The sequence below is a fragment of the Didymella exigua genome, assembly GCF_010094145.1.
Source record: "Didymella exigua CBS 183.55 unplaced genomic scaffold M421scaffold_5, whole genome shotgun sequence".
In the NCBI taxonomy this organism is placed as follows: domain Eukaryota; kingdom Fungi; phylum Ascomycota; class Dothideomycetes; order Pleosporales; family Didymellaceae; genus Didymella; species Didymella exigua.
Genome location: NW_022984779.1, coordinates 947,124 through 967,484, shown reverse-complemented (window position 1 = coordinate 967,484; position 20,361 = coordinate 947,124). Strand labels below are relative to the sequence as shown.

At 60.3% G+C, this 20,361-nt stretch overlaps 5 protein-coding genes across 5 annotated transcripts; 3 read left to right on the top strand and 2 right to left on the bottom strand.

Annotated features, from left to right (window-relative positions):
• Positions 1-269: 269 nt before the first annotated feature.
• Positions 270-1,359, bottom strand: M421DRAFT_406166 (uncharacterized protein; the record flags this gene model as incomplete). Its single annotated transcript, XM_033590308.1, has 2 exons — positions 270-988; positions 1,041-1,359. 2 exons carry the CDS (start codon positions 1,357-1,359, stop codon positions 270-272), a joined length of 1,038 nt encoding a protein of 345 aa, XP_033452102.1.
• Positions 1,360-1,867: 508 nt separating this feature from the next.
• On the bottom strand, positions 1,868-2,636 carry M421DRAFT_55845 (lytic polysaccharide monooxygenase; the record flags this gene model as incomplete). The annotated part of the gene is made up of 3 exons (XM_033595337.1): positions 1,868-1,897; positions 1,948-2,186; positions 2,234-2,636. The coding sequence occupies 3 exons, from the start codon at positions 2,634-2,636 to the stop codon at positions 1,868-1,870; spliced, it is 672 nt and encodes a 223-aa protein (XP_033452101.1).
• A 1,436-nt stretch (positions 2,637-4,072) lies between these two features.
• Positions 4,073-6,561, top strand: M421DRAFT_417595 (uncharacterized protein). Its single transcript, XM_033591526.1, has 2 exons — positions 4,073-4,547; positions 4,600-6,561. Exons 1-2 carry the CDS (start codon positions 4,275-4,277, stop codon positions 6,403-6,405), a joined length of 2,079 nt encoding a protein of 692 aa, XP_033452100.1. The 5' UTR covers positions 4,073-4,274; the 3' UTR covers positions 6,406-6,561.
• Positions 6,562-6,921: 360 nt separating this feature from the next.
• Positions 6,922-8,313, top strand: M421DRAFT_417594 (uncharacterized protein). Its single transcript, XM_033591525.1, has 2 exons — positions 6,922-7,052; positions 7,099-8,313. The coding sequence occupies exons 1-2, from the start codon at positions 6,998-7,000 to the stop codon at positions 7,899-7,901; spliced, it is 858 nt and encodes a 285-aa protein (XP_033452099.1). The 5' UTR covers positions 6,922-6,997; the 3' UTR covers positions 7,902-8,313.
• A 694-nt stretch (positions 8,314-9,007) lies between these two features.
• Positions 9,008-17,371, top strand: M421DRAFT_98906 (uncharacterized protein; the record flags this gene model as incomplete). The annotated part of the gene is made up of 3 exons (XM_033598678.1): positions 9,008-15,398; positions 15,663-16,383; positions 16,606-17,371. The coding sequence occupies 3 exons, from the start codon at positions 9,008-9,010 to the stop codon at positions 17,369-17,371; spliced, it is 7,878 nt and encodes a 2,625-aa protein (XP_033452098.1).
• Positions 17,372-20,361: the final 2,990 nt, after the last annotated feature.

Below are 20,361 nucleotides of genomic sequence, written 5' to 3'. Positions count from 1 at the left end.
CAAAAGTTCAGCAGAGATCGATCCCGAATGCCACGTCGGAAACGACAAGGAGTATCAGTATCGTTCAGTAGCTCAAGAGATAATCTGGCTGAGCTGTAGACTCATGCCTCGAGTCCAAGGGGATCAGTCTTCAAGGTTGATGTCCTTGATTGAAGCGAACTTCTGTCGAACCGGCTACCAGCTCAATAAACAGCACAGTAGCACGATCTTCCATGATGTATATGCGTGAGCGTAGCACGGCATACGAGGCATACACCAACGAAACCACGCTAGATTCTGTGCAGCCAGATATGCAGACTTTGGCCACCATTTCTGTTCCTCTTATTATCCCAGCCCGCATCCTTCATCGTCAGCACCCTCGCCACCGCATCGCCATACTTGAACGTCTGGCCCTTCTCCCACAATCCGCTGCCCAACTCGATGCACTCCGTGATGGCCATATTCTCACACTCATCGGCGCTTGCATTGTTGTTGCACACCTGGATCAGCCGGTTCAAGCCCGTGCTCGAAGATATGTTGAACATCTCAGTCACGAACTGAGCCCCCGGAGACAGCCAGGGACATACATTGCCTTTGATCTGGATGAACAGCGAGTGCTCGCTGGGTTCGACGTGCGTCGCGCCGGGTGGCACCCCGCCGGGGATTTGTGTCACGTCCTGCTGCTCGGGCTGAGGGGGCGCGCCGCTGTTGCCGTCGATGGCGACAGGTGCTGGACGGTAGCCTGGAAGACCCATACCCATACCCATGCCCATGCCCATACCCATGCCCATGCCCATGCCCATCATGGAAGGCATCATGGGGTTGTATCCGCCTGGGACTGCGGGAACATTTCCGTACGCCAGACCGCTGGACCAAAGTGGTGCTGTGGGTGCGAAAGCAGGGACGACGCCTGTTGCGAGGGCGCCAGGAGGAGGAGGTGGGAAGGGCATGCCGCCAGCTGCGTGGAGACCGAAGCCTATACCGCCATGAGCACCAGGAATAAAGTTACCTGCGTCGGTGTCAGTGCAGGATCACATGTGGTCGTCGTGAGCATGGTTTACCGGTTCGAATGGGCGCCAATGGACCTCCTCCGCCGTACATGAAGGGGTCCATGAAAGGCACAGGAGGGATCATACCTAAGCCGATGCCTGCGCCGAAGAGAGGAGGAGCACCGAATTGAGGTGCGATGCCAATGGGGACTGGAGGACTGTAGATGGGCGCCTGTTGATGTTCAACGATGACTGGACCACCTGCTGCAGCAGGAGCGGTTGTACCGCCCGAGAAGACGTTGAGCGGAGGAGGGGGAGGGTCGCGATTGATGTTGGGGTTGCTGCCGACGTTTGCGCACCAAGGTTGACCGAAAGGAGGGCCGGCAGACATGAAGAAGGGAGTAGAATGGGGCTACTGACCTTGATCAGGACAAGAGCGACGGTCAAGAGCTGACAGTGGCTGTTAGAGGTCCGAGGTCTGTTGCTGGAGGAACAGTGAGTGATGAGAGCGATTCTCTCGAGCAAGGTTGAGTATCGTACTTATGATGGCCACGGTGACAACACTTGAATGGCGAAGCGTGAATACCGAAGTGCTGGTGTGGCAATGTGACAACACGATCCGTGAAGGCAAAAACGCAAGATTTCCAGGAACTCTGCATCAGCAGACCTATGCGCTGTCGCAACTTCATGATACTGTGAACTTGGTTGGTGTCACGAACGGCTCAACGATTGGGCTGCAAGCAAACGATGGAGGACACTCAGAATATAAGCCAGAAGATTGTCAGAACATTCCAAGGATGGATGCAAACAAGTCGGGCAAAGCGGTGCAAACGTAAACTTAATGTTGTTGAATTGTATAGACAGGAAAGGACGAAATATTCGTCATTCACCACCTCAATCTAGCAAGTAGCGACCGCGGGACCGGGCACCTGGCGGATGTTAGTAACGTATCAATGACGTCAAGGCATAGGAGACTTACTGTGTAGTTGTTGAAGTTGTTGTAGATGTTGGCAGTGTAGCCGGGGTCAGTCGCGGTGACGTGTCCAGGGATCTTGGTGGTTGGGGACAGAGTCTTGGAGCCGCTGCCGGTAACCTGGATCTGAGCGCAAGAGATGTAGAACTGAGGGGGAGAGCCGGGGTTGTGGATAGCGAGTTGCTCGATACGGAGGAGGTACTCGCCAGCAGCAAGGCACGAGGGAATGGTGACAGAGTAGTTGTCTGCCTGAGCGTTAACTTTGACTGAAAGACACAATGAATGCACATACCCTTTAGATCCCATGTAGCCTGACCGCCGGAGAAGGTTGGGCCAATCTCCTTGATCTTGACCCAATCAGTAGAGCCGTCAGCAGCAGCAGCGCTGCTGACCTTGGTCGTGTAGAAGGTAACGGGTCCCTGGTGGTAAACAGCCTGGTCAGCTGTGAATGTGACCGAGGAGCCTGCAGCGACGGAGACAGTCGAAGTCGATGCTCCGCTTCCACCGCCGACGTTGCAGCGAAGGTCGGTCGAGGCAAGGTCAGTGACGGGTGAGTTGTTGTTGGTGTTCATGCGGATGTTCTGGTACTGGGCGCCCTTGATACCGTTCGCGGTGAGGTACTGGAAGATGTAGTGACCGTGGGCGACTTCAGCGAGCGCCGCGCAGAGAAGAGTGATTGCTGCGAAAGATTTCATAGCTGCTGTGATCGGGTGGAGCGAGTGTGAATGTCTGAAGGCAGTTGAGGATGCTGAATACCAAGACCAGCGTTCCTCTCGCTTTATATAGCTTCTCGTAAGTGTTGCAGCCAGGCGCATCACGGCATCCATAGTGTAATACTCAAATCTTGCCCAGCCAAATTAGACGTCCAGCCTTGATAGGATCAAGCACTGCCAAACAAATTAATGTACATCGCAATGCTGGCGCATGTCGGTTAATGAGCCGGAACATGAGGCGGAAATGCTATCCCCGTTGCCGGCAGCTGTCAAACATGTGGAGCGGCCGTGGCCTGAAACATCGACCTTTATATATGGCGGGCGTGCGCTGGTAGGACAGGCAATCTAAAATAAATCCTCGAATGTCGCTTCCATGTAATGTCGGCATATTCGAAACATGGACCAGCCGTGAGCATCGAGGAATGTTCCACCCATGCTGAGACATTGATCGGTGATGTTGAGTGTGTTCATGGTCGAACAGACCACGTGCCGGGTAGATTAATATCTGGGGCAATATGCCATATTAAGTTGTGGGTTTGAAGCGGGGTGCAAGGACACCAATGATACAAAACAAACAAGAAACAAACAAACCCTAGGCTGACCAGTCTGGCAGCTGGTTACAAAGGGGCGCCTGTGTGGACATGATGTCAAGCCCGCGTGTTCAATTGACCACCTGCTGCGTCTCTTCCAGCTGGAGGCCAGAAGCCTCTGTCAGCGAGCTTTCATTTGTGTATCTGATGCCTTTGTTGGTGTACTTGCGACCGTCTTGATAGTGCAGACCAAGGGGTCTTTGAGGATCAGAGCCGATTCGCACCAGATGTACGATGTAGCTTGTCGACATGTGTTGAAAGCACAAGTGCAGAAAGCGTAGGCATTGCACCTTTATGTATCTTACAAATGAGCGCAAAATGCCTCAAATCCACTGTCGTTGGCTTGAGCTCTGTGGATTTCTAGCTTCGCTGCGTATTTGGACATGGCAGCCAAGTCGACATTGTGTTGCTTCGCGCTGGACGCAATTGTTGGGTCCGGCAGACCGCGGGGCAAAGGTTCAAGACCGGGAGATGTGGAATTCATGTCTGACAAGCAGAGTATATCTTGCCGTCAATAACGTCTACCATCGTACTGGTACACTCGATGCTGATGACGAAGCCTAGGTGCCCTTGAACGTCGTCACGTATTACAGGGTAGCATCGATACAAACCACTACAATCCTCGCCGGGCTTCAGCACCTCCAGACATGTGGGAGTGGTGCTACAACGACAACGTGCTGTGAAGGTGGTAAGAACAAGGTCTCTGCAAGGCTGACAATGCAGATGGCGAGCGGCGGCTCAACCTCGGCGGTTCGGTCTTGCGCCTTGGAGAAGCGGGGTCTACGCCCCGCAGACCTTCACTCGCATCACACAGGTGACAGAGCAACCCGCTAGCGCTTCTGGGGCAAGTCCATCCGATCTCATCGACGGAGTGGGTGTTTGTGATGGCAGATCCACCTTCTTATCAGGCTGTGGCTGCCGTGTTAGGTAGCTCAAGTGAGACGTGGCAAAGCTACAAATATTCGGCTCGACCGTCTTTTCAACCCATATTTGCCTGTTGCAGCGTGTGTAATAAGACCGTAACCTCAAGATGTCTGCTGAAATCTCCAGCGACGCAGCACAGCAAGCCGCCAAGGCTGTGGCTTCGCATCCACTTGCACCGCTATCGGCTTCAGAGATCACAGCTGCGGCATCGATAGTCAAGGCTTCGTGGCCGGCCCCCACGAATTTGCATTTCAAGGTTGTTACATTGCAGGAGCCACCAAAGGCTGAGGTTCTGCGATATCTGGAGGCCGAGCATGCTGGCAAATCACGACCAGCGGTCAGCAGGAAAGCGTTCCTGAACTACTACATTCGCAACACAGTAAGAGAGGCGCGGAGTTTTCCAAAAAGACGGAGCCTGACTCTGATGGTAGAACAAATTCCACGAAGCAATCGTCGACCTCACATCACGGTGCGTTGAGCGCAATGTACTTCTCGGACCGTTTGTGCACGCGAACGGCGATGGCGATGAGATCGTTGCGATTGAGAAGATTGTCCTCGCTGACGAAGGCGTTCAAGCCGAGATTGCAAAATTGCAGCTACCAGAGGGCACCACTGTGATTTCTGACCCGTGGATCTACGGCAGCGATGGTGTCAACGACGAAGACAGGCTATACCAGTGCTTCTTGTACCTCCGAGATCCTGCCAATTCATTGGAAGCGGACTCTAATCACTATGCTATGCCGATTCCCATCTCGCCAGTGCTCAGCACTGAGACCATGAAGGTCATCCGGATCGATATCATGCCCACTGGAGCCGACAAGACCATCAAGCCAATCGAGAAGTACAAGGTGCAGCCACCAAACGAGTATATCCCAGAAGCGCAGACGCTGCGGACTGACTTGAAGCCATTGAACGTGGTCCAGGCTGAGGGCGCGAGCTTCCAGGTCGCTCAGGAAGGCACTTCGAGTGTCTTGTCGTGGCAAAAGTGGAAGTTCAGAGTCGGCTTCAACCAGCGAGAGGGCATGGTCCTGTACGATGTGCGGTACGACAGCCGACCACTCTTCTACCGACTGAGTTTGAGCGACATGAATATTCCGTATGCGGATCCTCGGGCTCCTTTCCACAAGAAATCCGCTTTCGATTTGGGCGACGCCGGCGCTGGGATCATGGCGAACAACCTCAAGCTTGGGTGCGACTGCTTGGGATCGATCTACTACCTCAGCTCTGTTCTCTCAGACGACAAGGGCGGTGTCGTTGACATGCCAAACGTTGTGTGTATCCACGAGCAAGATGCTGGAATCGGGTGGAAGCACACCAACTACCGCACAGGGCGGGCAGCGGTGGTTCGATCCCGCGAGCTGGTGTTGCAGTCAATCATCACCGTGTCGAACTACGAGTACATTCTCGCCTTCGTCTTCAACCAGGCTGGAGAAGTCACGTACGAGATCCGCGCCACAGGCATCCTCAGCACGCAGCCCATTGACGAGGGCGTCGAGGTTCCCTTCGGCACCGTCGTGCATCCCGGCGTGCTCGCAGTCCACCACCAGCACATCTTCTCGCTGCGCGTCGACCCGATGATCGACGGCTACTCCAACCGGCTCGTCTACGACGAAGCCTTCCCGATGCCGCGCTCCGACCTGAACCCCCACGGCACCGGGTACTACGTGCAAGAAACCATTGTCGACAAGTCCGGCGGCTACGACACGGCGCACGAGCACAACCGCACCTTCAAGATCCAGAACGCGGCCGTGCGCAACCCCATCAACGGCAAGCCCGTCGCGTACAAGATCCAAGCCCCGCCGTTCCAGAAGATCCTCTCGGACAAGGACAGCTTTAACTACAAGCGCGCCGAGTTCTCAGACCACGACGTGTACGTCGTGGCACACCGCGACGGCGAGCTGTACGCGGGCGGGCAGTACACGAATCAGAGCCGCGGCGGGACGGGCGTGCGGTCGTGGGCGCAGCGGGGGGAGAACGTACGGGACGCGGATCTCGTGTTGTACGTGCAGGCGGGCATCAACCACGTGCCGCGCATCGAGGATTTCCCCGTCATGCCGTGCGAGATCCTGAGGATTCACATGAAGCCGGTGAATTTCTTCGACAGGAATCCTGCGCTCGATGTCCCGCCCAGTGAGCAGGGGTTCAATCAGAGCAGCCTCTTGAGCGAGCAGCATCAGCAGCCCAGCGTGGAGGCGAAGATTGGGCAGGATGGGACGTGTTGCGAGCCTAAGTTGTAGTCTGGTGGGTAGGGAGGTTGTGGTCAGGCGGTCAAGGATGTATACTTTGGTCTTGGATCTCGAGTTGTGTAGCTGTCTTGACGACGTGGAGTGCGTTGGACATTTCACTACTTGGTAACGTCCAACAACACAGACAATCGGATTGATGTTCATGCATGTCGAGTATCGCAAGGTATCGTGCCAGCTTTTTTGACGTGATTCACGTATGAAATGGTTCACGTATGAAATGGTTCACGTATGAAATGGTTCACGTATGAAATGGTTCACGTATGAAATGGTTCACGTATGAAATGGTTCACGTATGAACTGATTCACGTATGAACTGATTCACGCATGAACTGATTCTCGCACGAACTGATTCACGCACGAACTGATTCACGTACGAACTGATTCACGTAATTATGAAAGAGAGCGCTGCTTCGTGGAGAGCGCTGTTTCGTGCTGCGAACAGGCACGTGCGTCGGCGCCACCAGTCATGTCGATGCTCGGGGACGTGAGGGCCGGCCCAAGAAACACCAAACGTGCGCCGACTGCATCAACCTCACCACAGGTCGCGCATGTAACCCACACGATACCGGGACTGCTGCTCAAGATGGCGCCAAGCGACAAGGCTGGACGTGTCGTATTTATTGGCAACATTCCCTACGGTACGGAATGCGCGCAAGATGCACAAGACAGGGCTAACGAGCGCAGGCGGCACCGAGGAGCTCATCATCGAAACGCTTGGACGCGTAGGGCAGGTGCTGAACTTTCGATTGGTGTACGACAAGGAGACCGGGCGGCCAAAGGGGTTCGGGTTCGCAGAGTTTGCCGACGCGGATGCCGCAGCGTCGGCGGTGCGCAACCTGAACGACTACGAGATCATGGGCAGAAAGCTGAGGGTCGACTGGTCCAACGACAACGGGTCTGGCGACAACGCGCCCGCGGCGGCCACCAACGGACAGGCGACTGAGATTGCGCAGCCGCAGCCCTCGAGCACACTCGGCCCTCTGCCGCCGGGCGTCGACCTGCCACCCAACCTCACATGCCCCGACGCCATCTCGCGCACGCTCTCGACACTGCCCGCGCCGCAGCTCCTCGACATCCTGTCGCAGATGAAAGGCCTCGTCATGACGGACGCAGCCAAGGCGACCGAGCTGCTCCGCCAGGCGCCGCAGCTGGCGTACGCGATTTTCCAGTCACTCCTCCTGCTCAACCTGGTCGACCCGTCGATGCTGGGCGCGCTGGTTGAGACGGCGCCCGCAGCCGCAGCCGCAGCCGCACCGCCGCCCGCAACCTACAGCATGCCGCCCGGGTACCCGCCACAGGCTGCGCCGACTCGGCCGCAGCCGCAGCCGCAGCCGCAGGCGTATGCGCAGGCGCCGCCGGTGGACAATGCGGCGCTGTATGCGCAGGTCATGGCGCTGGAGCCGCACCAGATTGCGCAGCTGCCGCCGGACCAGCGCGACCAGCTGATGCAGCTCCGCCAGATTTTGATGGCGCAGCAACGGGCGTAGCGTCAGTGTGCATGGCAACGGCTGTGGTGTGCATGGCAACGGCTGTGGTGTGCATGGTAACGGCCGTGGTGTGCATGGTAACGGCTGTGGTGTGCATGGTAACGGCTGTAGTGTGCATGGTAACGGCTGTAGTGTGCATGCATGGTAACGACTGGTATGCATGGAAACGGCTGTAGTATGCACGATAACGACTGTAGTGTGCACGGTAACGACTGTAGTATGGTAACGGCCGTAGTGTGCATGCATGGCAACGGCCGTAGTGTGCATGCACGGTAGCAGCCATAGTGTGCATGGTAGTTTTAGGCAGCTTCGACGACAGAGTGCTTCTCGAAGATGGACATGGACTCGAAAAAGCACCGAGGTCACATGACGGCATAATGAATACAACGACAGCCATTCTCTCATCTGCCCGAAACCGTACTCTGGGTGACATTTCTCTGACACGTCTGGCCACCTCAGCTCAAAGCTAAAGCGGCGAGGTCACCTAGCGGACCCTGCCCCTGATGGATCGCTCCCGCAAATGTGGGCCCAGGCCTTGGGCGCAACATGCCAACAAAGGCGTAAACACGCCGACAGAAGCGGTTGGAAGGGACGGCAGACTTGAAGTGCAGACACAAAGCGCAATGCCCTGGACGACCATGTACTGTGTAGTCGACAAGTGCAAGGATCGCCGGATGCACAGAGCCTCACGGATGGCAGCGTCATGGCCGGGGCTCGACGTGGAGACGTCGGCGCGGACGTGATAGGCCCAGCGCGCGCGCCCCCAGCCACTGCAGATCGTGGACAACACAGCTGAGCGGCTAGCGAGATGACGGCCGCTCGACATGTGCGCTGCGAGCACCGCACAACGACTACACGCGGCGAGCGGCTGCCTTTTTGTCGGTGTAGGATGCTTTTGGCGTCTTCAGCGTTTCCCCTCACTACCTGACGACTCCCACTGCGTGACGGCCGTTTTGCGCGACGGCGCCCGAATGCCTCTCACCCGCCGCGACGATACCCAAGCCCGTTAGGATATCCCCGACATTGAGCGCCCGTTGATTTGCGCCCGTTGATTCGCGCCCAGCGCCCAGCGCCCGCACACCACACCACCCACACCCAACACAGCCATGTGGAGCAGATTCACAGGCAGCTCGTCGGCGAAGAAAGACGACGAGGCGCGCCGCCGCCGCAAGGACGCCGACTCGACTCGCTCCCGCCGCGACCGCGACGCCGACGCCGACTCGACTCGCTCCCGCCGCGACCGCGACGCCGACGCCGACGAGGACACGCGCTCGGTTGTGTCGAGCGCCAGCGCGCGCAGGCCGGCGGGTTCTGCGCGCCGAAGAGACAGCCCGCCCAGCACCATTGCGAGCTTCGCGACCGCCTTTGACCGCCCGCCCGCCGCCGACGACAGAAGGTCCAGCTATGCCGAGTCGAGTGTGTCGCGGCGCGACGGCGAGCTGGTGCAGCGGCGCGAGAAGAAGGACAAGCGCAGCAGCAAGGACAAGGACCGCAACGACCGCAGCGACCGCAGCGACCGCAACGACCGCAGCGACCGCAACGACCGCAACGACGAGAAGCGCAAGGGCTCGCGCTCCGATCGGTCGTCGGTGGGCGGCTACCGGGGCGATATTGTCGAGGAGCCGACGGGCAGCAACGCCTTCTCGCCGCTCCCCGGGCAGGCAGGTGCGCCAATGATGAGCGGCGCACTGCCAGCCGGCCACGCCATGTCGTCGCACGTGCACGACCAGTTCCCCGGCCAGGACCCCGTGCAGTTCGCGACCAGCCACATGCCGGGCCACAACCCCTTCGGCGCCGCCGCCGACTTCTACAACGACGGCGGCCAGAGCGTCGCCAACCAGCCCGGCGTTAGGCCGCAGCCGCCGTCCGTCATCGTCGGCCAGGATACGCCGCACCTGGCCGCCGCCTCGGCCCACGCGAACCCGGCCGCCGACACGGGCGCGGGCTCGGCCGCCGACTTTTACGGCGCCAGCGCCAGCGCCATGCCGGGCGCCTTTGTCGACGACAGCGCTGCGCCCCTGAAGCCGCCGCGCCCCAGCGGCGCCAAGCCCAGCAAGCCCGGCAAGCCCAACAAGCCCGGCAAGTCCAACAGCTTCCCGGCGGCGGCGGGCCTGGCCGGCGGAGCTGCTCTGGGCTATGTCGTGGGCCATGGCTCGTCCAGCACGCAGCACAATGCGCAGCACTCGACCAGCCACAGCATGTCGAGCATGCACCACTCCACCTCGTACAACAACGACAGCAACGACGCCACCTACAACAGCAACAGTGACGCCACCTACAACAATGACGCCACCTACAACAATGACACCACCTACAACAACGACACCACCTACAACAACGACACCACCTACAACAACGCCACCACCTACAACAACGCCACCACCTACAACAGCAACATCCCCCCATCTGTGTACCACCATGGCGACCTGCCGTCCACCGCCGCCATCAACGGCAGCTACACCAACGTCCACGAAACCGCAACAGGCGCACCCCCGCCCAAGCCGCCCCGTCCCGGCCGGCCAGAGAAGCAGCCGAGCGGCTCCAACGCCGGGCTCTACGCCGCTGGCGCCGCTGGCCTCGCAGCCTATGCGCTGCATAATCATAATTCCAACGCCCACGCCCACGCCCACGCCCACGCCATGCCTGGTGCTTTCCCCGGCCAGGGCCCCAACGACATCGGTCCCTCGCCCAGCCCGTACCTGTCTGGCGGCATGGCCCACCAACACCAGCACGTCGGCACCGTCTCCCGGTTCGTCGACTGGTGGAAGGACCACGAGGACGTCCAGAAGATGGAGGAGTACACCGAGTACATTGGCGTCTGCAGGTACTGCTTCGACCCCCGCTCCTCGCCCATGGACGCTCCCCGCAAGCACCACTACTACGACCGCAGCCGCCGCTCAGACGAGTACGACCGTCCTTCTGGCGGCATCGATAAGCGGTCTCGGTACGGGCTGAAGGAAAAGTCGTCTCGCGCCTCGCTGTACGCCTCTGGCGACGACAAGCGCAGGAGCAACAGCACTGGCGCCGGCTGGCTGGCTGCCGGCCTTGGCGGCATAGGCCTGGCTACTGCTGGGAAGGCGCTGTTTGCCTCGGGCCGCCACGACTTTGACGACACGTACAGCATCAAGTCTGGCCGCACGGGCCGTGAAAGCAACACTCGACACTCGCGTCGCAGTCGCAGCCGCGAGTCTACCCACAGCAAACGCTACAGCTACGGCAGCGCTGGCATCCGCCACCAAAGTCGTTCGCAGGACCGAGTCTCTGTCATGTCGACGGGCGTCACCAAGGACAAGAAGGACTACAAGAACAAGAACTACAGGGACTACAAGGACAAGGACTACAAGGACTACAAAGACAACAAGAACAACAAAGACTACAAGAACAACAAGGACTACAAGACCGTGAGGCCCCATGGCTCGCGATCGAGTTCCAGCTCGAGGTCACGCGACCGAAAGTCTGGTCTTGGGACTGCCATTGGCGCTGGACTGGCTGGAGTCGCGCTTGGTGCAGCTGCACGGCGAAAGGGTAGCCGCAGCCGCTCCAGGTCAGCCCACAAGGTCCACGTCCAGCACCCGCAGCGGCGAAACAGCAGCAGTGAAGGCGAGCGCCGACGCCCCAGGTCGCAGCCGTTGCGCCACAAGTCCTCACGGAGCTCAGCCTCTGCCGCCTCTTTCATCGACATCTCTCAAGACCACCAGTCGCAGAGCGGCTTTCTTGGAGGCTTCTTCGCTGCGCCGCCGCCCAAGGAGAAGCGCGCCAAGAGGCCAAGCTCTTTGCACAAGCAGAAAAAAAAGGGCTTCTTCACCTTTGCCAATGGCTCGTCGTCGTCGTCCGAGTCTGACATGGCCTTTGGCAGCGGTTTCGTGCGGAGGACCAAGACCAAGCGTTCGACCCACAACCTCAAGAAGCAGACTTCCGATGAGCGACTCAAGGCTACGCTAGCTGGCCTTGGCGCGACCGCAGCAGCGATCGCAGTGGCCAAGGCCAACCGACGCAACATTGGCAAGCCGGAGCCTGAACTCGTGGCAGTTCGTGAGCGCCGCGGTCCAAGGAGCAGCAATCGCCGTCGTCCTGGCCCTACCTCGCAGTACGGCGACGACGAGTGGGAAGATCTGCCTGACGACGGCACGTCGACTTCTGCCAGCGACAACGATCTGGTGTATGGTGATCTTGACCTCCGCAAGACTCAAAGCCGCGAGTCGCTCAACTCCAATGGCTCTGGCACCAACAAATGGGGCTGGAGATGGGGCTTCGGCAAGAAGAGGACGTCGTCCAACAATCTCTACGACAACATTGCCAGCACGCCTCTTACTCGTCCTGCTGCTGCTGCTGCTGGCGCAATTGGCGTTGCTGCTGCAGGCGTGGCGGCTTCACGTCCATCACACCACGACAGTGAGACGAGCAGCCAGCACACGCTGCAGACCGTCTACCCTGTCGCCTCGAGCGACCCAACCAGCTTTGACGCCAGGCGCACAAGTGTGCTTGACACGCCTCAGGCCATGGTCACCACCGGTCCTGGCGCCATCCGTCTGCAGCAGCCACAGCCCATGCACCAGGTCCCAGGCTCAATATACTCCACCCAACCTACATCTCAGCAAGGCTACACCGCACCCGCGGGCCCTCCCGTCTTCTCGCAAGTCCCCTTTCCCCCTCCCTACCCCCCTCCCTACCCAACGCAGGCCCAGGCGCAGAACATCACCATCAACAACCATCCATATCCGCCTCCTCCAGCGGCGCCTCGTCGCGCCAACTCGTCGCCCATCCAAAAGTCGTCGTGGAAGAAGGATGTCGCTATGGCGGGTCTCGCGGCTACCGCTGGAGCTGCTGCTATTGTCGCTGCCAAGGGCAGTGATAGCGAACGCCCGTCCAGCGCGCAGAGCAATGTCCGCTTCAACTTCACCAAGGAGCAGGCGAAGAAGGATGCCCGCGAGCGCCGCGAGGAGCAGGAGCGCGACGAGGACGAGCGACGGCGCGCGCAACAGCAGGAGGACGAGCGACGGCGCGCGCAACAGCAAGAGGATGATGCTTTGCGCAGAGAGGAAGCAGAGCGCCGACAACGCGAAGATGAACTCCGTGCAGCCGAAGACGAGCGTCGCCGCGAGCAAGTCCGCCGAGAAGATGACGTGCGCCGCGAACAAGACCGTCGTCGCGACGAGGATGAGCGCCGTCGACTCGAGATTCTGCGCCAGCAGGACGAGGCCCGCAAGTTCATCGAGGTGCAGCGCCTTGCGAAGATTGAGACGGACCGTCTCGAGGCCGAGCGACGCCGTCAGCACGATGACATGCTGGCTCGCGAGACCCAGGAGGCTGAGCTTCGAGACCGGAGGGATCGCGAGGCGGGGGCTGAGGTGCTGCGCAGGGAGGCTCTCGAGCGCGAAGAGGAGCAGAGACGGAGAGAGCGTCGCGAAGCTGAAGCCATCGAGGCGGAAAGGCGCGAGGAGGAGATGCGCGCAGATGTGGACCGTCGGCGACGCGAAGACGACCGCTACGACAGTGACCGCGATCGCCGCCGTCTCGAGTACCAACCCACAGGCAGCTCGGCCAGCTCAGTGGCCACTGATGTCCGCCGCAAAGAGCAAGAGCTGCAGGACCGGGAGCGCGACCTTGTCAAGCCGGATGCTTGGAAGTCCACAGCTGCTGGCGCCGTAGCCGCGGGTGCTGTGGCTGCCATCACAAGTGCTGCCATCTCTGCGCACAAGGACAAGGGCAAGGACAAGGACAAGGACAAGGGCAAGGGCAAGGGCAAAGACAAGGACAAGGGCAAGGGCAAAGACAAGGACAAGGACAAGGACAAGGACAAGGAGCGCGAGCAGCGTCGCGACAACTGGCGCGATACCTCGTCCTCCGAGAAGGAGGTCGAGCCGTTGTATCAGGCCTACAAGCCCAGCAAGGCCATCGAGTATCAGCCGAGTAACGTCAGGACTTACGAGCCAAGCTTCGCCCAAGTCGAGCCGAGCAAGATTGCCCAGGACTACGCCGACGAAGACATCTTCGATCCTCACATGTTCAGAAAGAAGGAGACGACCAAGGACGTCTTCAAAGACTGGGAAGACAGATACGCCGAGAAGCCCGTGTCTCAGGCAGACTTCTTTGCTCCAAGAGATCTTCTAGAGAACAACAACCTGCCCAAGGTCCATTCCGTCGATCCCAACGAAGGTGCTCCCGACCTGCATGTCTACGAGTCGATCGCAGACTACGGAGCCAGCCAGCCCAAGACTCCGCCATACCCGACCTCGTACTCGTTTACTGCCACCCGGGACGGCCGCGGTCCTCGCACGCCTGATCCTGTGCCCACTCTCAACTTGATTCAACCAACGCCTCCTGGCAGCAGGGCGCCTTCGGTTCGCAGCGTCTCCATGCCACCCTCTCCCAACATCGAGCCTGTGCAGGAGAAACAGGAGTCAAGACCGAAGAGCGTGCCGTCGAGAGTCAGCTGGGGCGAGAACTCGTTCCACCACTTTGACGTCCCTACTCCTGAGTCGTTCAAAGAGCAGTTTATTTCAGACCGCGAGCTCAGGGAGCACGACAAAAAGTACGCGCAGGAGGAGGTCGTTGTGGAGCGTGATTCGCCCAAGTCGGATAAGAAGACGACGACCTACCAGCCTGACAAACCGAGCGCGTTGTCAAAGTCAGCAGAGCCGAAGGAGATTGCGCCCAGCACCCAGTATGTCCCAGACAAGAAGGATGAATCTGCTTGGGACAGCACTGAAGGCGCCATGTCGAGGAAGTCGAGCAAGAAGGATAAGAAAGCCAAAAAGGCCGCGGCCGCGGCCGCTGTTGCTGCGGGCGCTGCGGGTGCCCTGACTGCCGCGGCGATTGCGCAAAACGACAAACATGACGATCCGAGCGACTGGGATTACAAGCATGCCGACAACCGATCGACCATCAGCAACCCCTTCTCCGACTCGAATGCTGCGCGATCGACCATTGCTGCTTCAATGGTCTCGTCGATTCCTTCCATGGGCGCCGAGTACAAGTCTCCGTCGCCGTACTTTGAGTACATCACCGAGTCCGAGGCTGGCGTGCCTTTGAGTTCGAGCGCAAAGGACGCGGCTTCTGATGAGCGCAATGTCTCGGTGGTCCCCGAGGAGCTGCATATGCCCGGTGGGTTCATCGAGTCGCCTTCGGTCAGCAAGTTCGCGGAGCCTACGAAGAAGGCGGTTCAAGAGGAGGACTTCAGTGCTCCTACGTCCAAGAAGAGCAAGAAAGGTAAGCGGAAGAGCAAGGCTGCTGATGAAGAGGTAGTCACGCACGACGTCCCCCGGCGAGTCGAGCCGGAGCCTCAGCGCACTCCCGAGATTCCACAGGAGGAAGGCCTGCGCGCAATGAGCAAGAAAGAACAGGCCAGAAGAGACAAGGAGGCGAAGCGCATGAGCATGATGAGCGTGCAGAGCTGGGAGATGAGCGACGACAGCCGGCCCTCGAGTCCGACCCTCGAGCGCGATATCAGGGATCTGCAACCTGCGCACACCGCGCCGCCTGCGAAGGATCTGCCGAGTGCATCCGAGGTGTCGAGTTTTGCATGGGGGGCTAGCGACGATACCCAGTCTTCGACGTCGGTCTCCACCGTCGTTCCATACCGCCCGGAGGGCGTCGCCCAAGACCGGCCCCGACATGTCTCTGACGAGAAACCGGTCGCTGTGACGTGGGACACGCCTTCTGCAGACTCGGCCCGCTCAAAGCAGGTCACTCAATCTCGAGACACACCCTCTCGAGACACACTCTCTCGAGACACACCCTCTCGAGACACACCCTCTCGAGACACACCCTCTCGAGACACACCCTCTCGAGACACTCAATCTCGAGACCCTCCTGCACGCGAGAGCAGCAGCAGCAAAGCAGCCACCACCGCAGCGCTCGCCGGCGGCTTCGCCGCACTCATGGGTGCATCTGCGAAGCAGGATCAAGACCGCATATCCGCCGAGCGCGAGCACGCCCGACAAGCCTTGGAGGCTGCGAGCACTCGTGCTCCGCGCCACGAAGAGCCCCGGTCCCCATCCCACGGCACACGGTCACGCGACGACGACGCCAAGTTGGTGACGATCCCCAGCTATGCGTTTGAGGGCGTCGAGGACCCGTCTGATTCCAAGACTACGCGCCGTAAACTCGATAAGAGACACAGCAGCGGCAAGTGGTCGCCGTCGGTTGGCTCGCCGCTTAGGTCTGAGATGAAGAATGAGGATTATCTTGGTAGGACGGCTGCGCAGGCTGCGTCTGGATCTGCGCCTCAAGCTGCCTTTGGATCTGCGCCTCAAGCTGCCTTTGGACCTGCGACTCAAGCTGCCTTTGAGTCTGCGACTCAATCTGCCTTTGTACCGGCGCCTGAGCCCCCGACATCACGCGGCATCCAAGACTCTGGGTACTACGCTCCCGACGACTACCAACGCAAGGGGTCCGCAGAGCGGGATTCAGATGAGTTCTTCTCCGCTGGTTCCGAGGAGCGAGAGCGGGAGAAGTCAGAGAGGGCCCGCGAGCAGGAGAAGTCAGAGAGGGCCCGCGAGCAGCTCATTGAAAACTACAACGCGTACCAGCCCAGAGCGCGCAGCGACTACACTGAAGCCAGCACGTATGTGACGGCATTGAGCCGCCCCGACGACGAGGCAGAGCGCGCGCGCGTCGACATGATCGACAAGCACAACGCCTACGAGCCCTCACGCAGCCAGTACGACCAAGACGACTCGAGCACCTTTGTCTCCGCATTCAGCCGGCCCGACGACGACACGAGCACCATCATTGCCTCGAAGAACAAGTACGACGATGACGATGTAAGGTCGACGGTTTCTTCGCGCAGCAAAGACGATCCTGATCGCGAAGAGCGGCGCCGGAGGAGGAGAGAGGCCCGCGCTGCGCAGGAGGGCAGCCGCGAACAGAGCCGCGAACAGAGCCGCGACCGCGGCTATGACTTCGACGATGGCAGCGAGCGGAGGCGAAGACATGGTCGTAAGGATGCAGACGAGAGCGGATACGCATCTGACGCCAAAAGCACGGTCTCGGAGGCGCGGTCAGAAGCCACCGGCGAGCGCAAGTCGAGTCGCCGAAAGTCGAGGCGCGACGATGACTTTGATGACGGCGCGAGCATGATATCGACTTCTTCGCGCCGCGATGAGACGCGCGAAGAGAGGAGGGCGCGAAAGGAAGAGAAGGAGAAAGAGAGAGAGCGGGAGCGTGACAAGGAGAAGCGCTCAAGCGGGCTCTTTGGTCTTTTCAGCAGCAAGTCCAGGGAGAACCTGGCGGAGGCGAGCAAGTCGTCCAAGTCCAAGAGCCGCGACCGCGACCGCGACCGCGATGGCGAAGAGGACGAGGACCGCAAGCATCGCAGACGCAAGCACAGAAGCGAGCGCGGCTCGACGTATGGCTCGGACGACGATGACGCAAAGTCTACCGTGTCGACGAGCAGCCGCAGTCACCGCGAGAAGAGGGAGAGGAGGGACAGGGACGAAGAAAAGGTACATCGATCTTCCTTGCGATAGCACCACCACGCAGGACGAGACACGTCAGGCCCCGCATCTACGCACCTGCGACTTGTATAACAGCAGACTGTACAGCACCGCGTCCTGCTGGTGGTGACGGCGCTCAAACATGTAATTAAGAATGAATGTTAATGTTGTGATGACAGGATCGCCCCTTCACCCTCTCCTCGACCGCGCCTGCCAAGACAAAGACCGACCCCGAGCGCCGCGACAGATACACCGACCAGCCTTTTTTAGACGATAGGGCGGTGGCCGAAGCCACTCCACTGCCCGAAGATGAGACGGCTGCCCAAACACAAACACTTGCGGACAGGATCATCCCTGGCAATCGGGCCGAGCCACGCGAGCCCCAGCTTCAGCCCCAGCCGCCGTTTCAGCCTCAGCCGGGCGGAAGTGGAAGTGGAAGTGGAAGTGGGAGCGGAAGTGGAAGTGGAAGTGGGAGTGGGAGTGGGAGTGGGAGTGGGAGTGGGAGTGGGAGTGGAAGTGGATCCCATACGTTCCTCACCGTCGATCGCCCCAGGACACCGCCACACCTGTCCATCGAGGACAGCCGGCAGCTGCTCACGCGGCTCACGGGTCTGCAGCCGTGGCAGCTCGAAGCGTTCCCGGACGAGCTCCCGCCGCTGCCGCTCAGCGGCCCTGCGTCGCCCACGAGGAGCCCCGAACATGCGAGGCCGACGGGCTCGTTCAGCGATCGCCGCCTCAGCTCGAGCACTGCGGTGCCGATCCGCTTCCGTAAGCCGCCTGTCAGCCCGGCCGTGAAGCAGACCGAGTTCATATCTCTCGACACGGCATTGCCCGCCGAGGCCGCGGCGCCCGCCCAGACCAGTCCGCTCCGCCCCCGCCACGCCAAGAGCCCCAGCAAAGAGTTCACCACCTCCCGCGAGTTCAGACCCCTGTACCTCGTGGAGCGCAACCGCAAGAGCGACGAGATCGACGCCTACCTCCCTGCGCTCCCGTCTAGCGGGTCCCCCTCGCGCGCGAGCTCGGCGCGCGACAGCGAGACGGAGGATGACTGGGCCAGCGCGCACGAGGCGCAGGCTTACGAGACCGCCGAGGATGGGGATGGAGATGAGTCGGGGCAAGCGACGCCCCGCGCGTCTGACTTCACGGGCCGCAGCGCTACGGAGCCCTCCCACGATGCGCTCGTCGCTGCGCTCGCGCGTGCGCAGGACGAGACCCGCCGTGGGCGGGGCGGCGAGGACAAGGGGGGGTTGGCTGCGAGTCCCTTGTTCGACGACGTGACGCGCGACACGCCCGCTGAGTCCTCGAGGCTGCTGCCGGCTGCGCTCGCCGCGCTTGCTGGGGCGGCTGTCGGGGCGGCTGTACCCTCGTCGTCGTCGGATTCCAAGAAAGCAAAGAGCGATATGCGCGAGGGGAGCGGGACGACGCGTGGAATCGAGGCCGCTGATGCGCCGCACATGCCGGCCCTTGATGATGGAGATGAAAAGCCAACCGCACCTGCGCCGAAGCCTGAGCCGGGGCCTAAGCTTGAGTCTAAACCCGCACCTGAGCCTGAACCTAAGCCGGAGCAGGCGCGATCGTCGTGGGGCGCTGGACTGTGGGGTGCGATTGGCGGGTGGGGTGGGAAGAAGGCGGTTCCTGCTGCACCTGCACCTGTACCTGCACCTGTTGGCACGCCTGGGACTGATATCGCGACGACCTGGGAGAAGTCGACCGTCGACGACCAAGCACCGGTGCCCGTCCGCTTCGCGCCTGAGAGCGAGGGCCCCGCGGCGGAAGATACACGTGCGCTCATCCCTGCGGTGGCGCCCGAGGAGGACAAGTTGGCTGTTGCTGATGAAGCACCTGTCTCCGTGGACTTCGAGCCTGAGATCCACATCCCAGCGCCCGCGGAGCAGGAACATGGCGACGAGGAAGGTTACAAAGCGCTCCCGAGGAGCTACGCGCCGCAAACTGCTATTTTCACTGACGATAGACCACCGTTTGGAGGCGCCGCGGGTGCTGCAGAGGAAGACACGGGTGGGAGTGTTGCTGGTGACATCGCCACGCCAGCTGGGGATGGAGTCGTGGATGCTGCAGACTCGCTCTCCGCCGATGGCAAGATTGAGCCTCCAGCGGTGGAGGAAGATACTCGAGCACCTCCTCCTGTTACTGTTGGCAAGAAAAAGGGCAAGAAGACCAGGAAGAGCAAGAGCGGACTCCAAACGCCAGAGGTACAAGACAAGGCGAGTGACGAAGCGCCAGACGTCTCCGCCCAAGAACCCTCGACGCCGTACACGCACCCGCACACGCCGTACTTCGGTGACGGCGGCGTGCCTGCGTTCAGCTTCCCCCAACCCGCGGCCGCCTCCGCACAGACCGAGCGCTCAATCGAGGGCGGCGTGGCTGGCGTCGAGCAAAAGAACCGAGACCTGCGCACTGACATCGCCGACGCAGTGTCCGCATCTGCGCCGCAGCAGGACGTCGCAGTGCAGCACACATCGTCTGCGTACGTCCCGCCGCGAAATTCGTACTTTGGCGATGCGGGACTCCCCGCGTTTAGATTTCCGGATCCCGCAACGGAGGTCGAACTGCACAGGCATGTTCCCGCCGGTGCAGATCCAGAGGTTGGCGGTCCGGTGTCAGAGCAACGATCACACTCTACTACGGACGTTGAACGCGAGATCGTTGATGATGTGCCGGCCGCCGAAGACGCGATCGACGTGCACAAGCGCGGCGCGCCGGTGGAGCGAGACCCGTCTGCTTCTGCAGAACCCTCTGTGGCGGCGTCGTCTGTCGTTGAGCCAGATGCCGAAGCAGACTTTGTGCCGATTGAGCAATCTTCTCCTGTGGCGCCCCGCAAGAAGAAGAGCAAGAAGAATAAAAAGAAGAGCGAGAGCGCGCAGAGCCAGTCCGAGACTCGAGCGGACGCTCCTACAAGTCATGGTCCTTTGGCAACGAACGCCTCTGCCGGTGTCGATGCGGATGCGCGGCCAGTGCCCGAAGCCCCAGCGCTCGTTGACGCGGAGAATGTGCCGTTGCCGGAT